Source organism: Lipotes vexillifer, unplaced genomic scaffold (assembly GCF_000442215.2).
Source record: "Lipotes vexillifer unplaced genomic scaffold, Lipotes_vexillifer_v1.1 scaffold1798, whole genome shotgun sequence".
Taxonomy (NCBI): Eukaryota; Metazoa; Chordata; class Mammalia; order Artiodactyla; family Lipotidae; genus Lipotes; species Lipotes vexillifer.
In genome coordinates, this window is record NW_006789032.1 from 1,767,222 (window position 1) to 1,770,870 (window position 3,649).

Below are 3,649 nucleotides of genomic sequence, written 5' to 3' on the forward strand. Positions count from 1 at the left end.
TGGGGCAGGGGGTGTGGCATGGCCCACATGCCCTGGGAGGAGCTCGGGGTCTGCCGCCTGGGCCCCGCCTGGGCCCTCCCCTTCTCCACCGTGACGCCACCTTCCCGGGCCTCAGTTTCCTCCTGTGCAATGTGGAGATCCCGCCGGTGCTGCTCTCGTAGGGCTGTCACGGGGACTAGTTAGGACGGTGGAACAGAGGGAACGCTGAGCAAGTGTCAGCCCTTACTACCAGGGAGGCACGGAAGAACTTTACAGGATTATGTTAAACAGTACTCCCCTCTCCCCCGCAGACATTGAAGCCTTTAGGGGTTACCGCCTGCCCTGACCCCTGAGGCTGTGGCCCCCTGGGGTTGTGGAGGGAGGATGGGTTGGATGCTTGAAGCCCAGTGCCTGGGACTCGGCCCTCCCCCCAGGGTTCTGCCTCTCAGTCTCCATTTGGGTCCATGCCCGCACATCACCTCCCTACTCCCTACTGTGTCTCTGATGCCTTTCTGTCTTGTGCTGCCGTTCTGCTGCTCTGAGCCGGTTGGCTGGTTAGAGGCTAACATGGAGATGAGGAAGGTCTCAAAAACTCTTTTCTCCGTTGATTTCAGCCGCGTTCCTCTGGAGTTGAGGCCCCTGTGCTGTAGACAGGGCGTGTACGTGCGTGGGGTCTCACAAAGGGCCCTCCCCTGACTAAACATCCAGCACAGCCCAGAGCAGTTTTCAGGGTCTGTCGAGGTCTGTCCAGTAAGATGCAGATGTAGGATATTTCACTTTATGTACCCTAACTATGTAGGACAGTTCACTTTAAATGTCTCGTTTACTTCCTTTTCTGCAACACAGTGACCAGTCTTTAGGCCCAGGGAACACATGCCTCTTACTGTAGTGCCTTTGTTACTTTTTTGGCGCTTGTGGCCAAGATTACAAGAAATCCACACAAGTATTGATTTCCCAGGTGTATGCGTTCCCTAAAGACCAGGTCGGAGACTTTGTTAAGGAGTGTATTACAGTTTATACGATGGAGGTTCCGATCATACACCTTTACTTGTTAAGGAAAGTTTAGACTTAGGGTGGCTTCCCTGAGGCTGGTGACTAGACCTGGGGGCCCTTGAGCGCGCTGGCTCTGTACTAAAGGATGGAGTGTTGGGTGCGCCAGGTGCTGGGAACTACTTTCACTTGTCTCTCCTTCTAGGCGACTCCTCCTTGTTTTTCAGGCACCTGGGACCCCCATTATTGCACGGCAGGTGACCCCAACGACCATAATCAAGCAAGTGTCTCAGGCCCAGACGACGGTACAGCCCAGCACCGCGCTGCAGCGCTCTCCCGGGGTTCAGGTGAGGCTGGGGGCTCCGTGGTGCCCATGACGCAGGGGTCAGGCCTCGCGAGTTTGGGTGCTGGATGCTGTTTTGGAGTTTGGGGAACACAGCGTAGATCAGTTGCTTTTCTTTAAAGTCGCATAGAGTTTAACACCAGCAACATTCTTAAAAGCTTCCCACTGTGCCGGAAGTACAATTGAAAACCTCGCCTTAGTAACTGCATCTGTGAAGCAGAGATCTATAGCGTGGGGGGGGGTGGTAGAGAGAGAGAGAGAGAGAGAGAGAGAGAGAGTGTGTGTGTGTGTGTGTGTGTGTGCGCGCGTGTGCGTGTGTTGCTCACGAACTGTTCCTGCACCGAGGAGGACGTGTCCTCACTGTGTATGTGCGTTCATGCGTGCGATTCTCACAACACCCCTCCCTGATGGGCGCGGACACACGCGGTGTGAGAGGCGCCTCGGCCGGCCTCCCTGCAGCCGCACCTCGTCCAGTGCTCTCTCCACTCACCCTGGTCCTGTCCTCCTTTGCCTTTTGGCGTCTGCAGCAGTGACACTGCTTTTCAGAACAGCTGGAGGAGCGGTTGGGTCCCAAGTAACTGAACTCAGTGGTCTCCCGCAACAGGAGCTGCCCAGGCAACGGCGCTTCCTGAGACGGGGTCTTCTGGCCCGAGTTCAGTCTGATTGGCGCATCTGAACTTCAGTTATAGTGAAAGGAACCTTTTCTGAGAAGGTAGTGAAACTCACGGTCAGCTTTTGCATGAGATTTAGTAGAAAATAAGTTTATCAACATAGGTTCCCACAGTCTCAGAATCATCCAGGTGAAATGTGTATTCATCTGACCAGTAGAAGCAAGTGTGAGGAATAAAGTTTGATGTAAAGGAAAACTCCCAAGAATTGGAAGTGCCCTGGCTGTTTCTGGGTGTCCTGAAGAGCAGCTCTGCTCTTCCCCTTTTGCTGCCCAAAGATGGCTGTTGGTCAGTTCTTTTACGTTTCTCCTCTGAAGTTTTTTATTTGCCATTTTGTAGTTACAAAAGTAATACATGCTTAATGTTACAAGTAAAATACACAAATAATAAAGGAAGAGCCCCATCATCTCTTTCAACTCCTCCCGTGAAACCAGTGTCCACAGCCTGGGGGGTGCAGACAGCTGCCCGCCCACCCCCTGCCGTAGCGGCCGTGCCGTCTGAGTCCGTTGCCCGGCCCAGGGCCTGGTTGCTTAGAAGAGCCGCAGGCGAGTCATGCTTGGGGTTACACTGCCCCCTACCTTCCGAAGTCGTAAGAGAGTAACGTTTGAAAAGTTGGAGAAGGCTCCACTTTTAAGTTGGAAAAGTGCTAATTAAAAAAAAAAAAGCAGTAAATATTTGCATCCTGATTGGTCACGGAGACTAGAAGTCTTGGGAGTTTGACCGAGGACAGTTGTTGTTTGATGTCTAGCTGTTTGTTGGCTTAAGGAAAGTTTAGCAAAGTAGCCCCTCCCTCCCAACACCAACTACATCGAGTCCCCGCCTGCTCTGAAAACCCCCTTTCCAGGATGTTTCTGGATGTGACTCACTTTGGGGGGAGCAAAGAAAGGTTGGTCCGGCAGCGGTGGGGGAGCCCGGGACCCCGACAAGTCCTGGTGCCGCCCCCCGCGTGGGGGGGCGGCCTGCCCGTGTGCATGTGACGTCCTGGCTTCCTTGTCACCAGCCTGCCTGCACGAGCCAGGTGACGGGCTTTTCAGTTGGTTTCTCTGTTTGTTCTTTTCAGTTCTGATACGGGATCTGGTTTGGTTATTAAAAGATCATTTGTTTTGGTCACCATGTGACTTCTAGGATCGACTTCTGACAACCAGGTTCTTCCCGGCCATTGGCTTCGTTCCTGTCAGTTTTTGCTGCAAAATACTGCTTTCTCGGTGCTCAGGAAGGTGGCCCTCGGGGACACGGTCTGCCGCGGGGCTGGTGTGGCCCCTCGAGGCCGCACGTCCCACGGGGTCCCGCCTGCTACAGGGAGTCTCACGAAGGCCATCTCCCCGCAGCCTCTATCTACCTTGTGTTTTGGCTTCTCGTAGCCTCAGCTTGTTCTGGGTGGCGCTGCCCAGACACCCGCACTTGGGACGGCGACAGCTGTTCAGACGGGGACACCTCAGCGAACGGTCCCGGGGGCCACCACCACCTCCACAGCCGCCACGGTGAGTGCCGCCTCTCGGCCGCGATTTGGGGCCACGTGTGTGGTTCGTGCTGCCTCAGAGTGCCAGCCGGCCTGGGGGAGCCACTGCCGCGGACGTGGGGATGCGTTGGGGTCTCCACGGCTCCATATGAGTGGGTCTGAGGGCAGTGGTCTCTGCAGGGCCGCAGGAAGGGTCCACCACCCTACACG

The 3,649-nt window shown here is 55.1% G+C and overlaps 1 protein-coding gene across 1 annotated transcript in view; it reads left to right on the forward strand.

Annotated features, from left to right (window-relative positions):
• TAF4 (TATA-box binding protein associated factor 4) overlaps positions 1–3,649 on the forward strand; it is a 71,676-nt gene that overhangs the window by 42,615 nt on the left and 25,412 nt on the right. The window contains exons 4-5 of the mRNA XM_007462284.1: positions 1,197–1,316; positions 3,342–3,461. Coding sequence (XP_007462346.1) covers positions 1,197–1,316; positions 3,342–3,461 — 240 coding nt within the window. The remainder of the gene's footprint in view (positions 1–1,196; positions 1,317–3,341; positions 3,462–3,649) is intronic.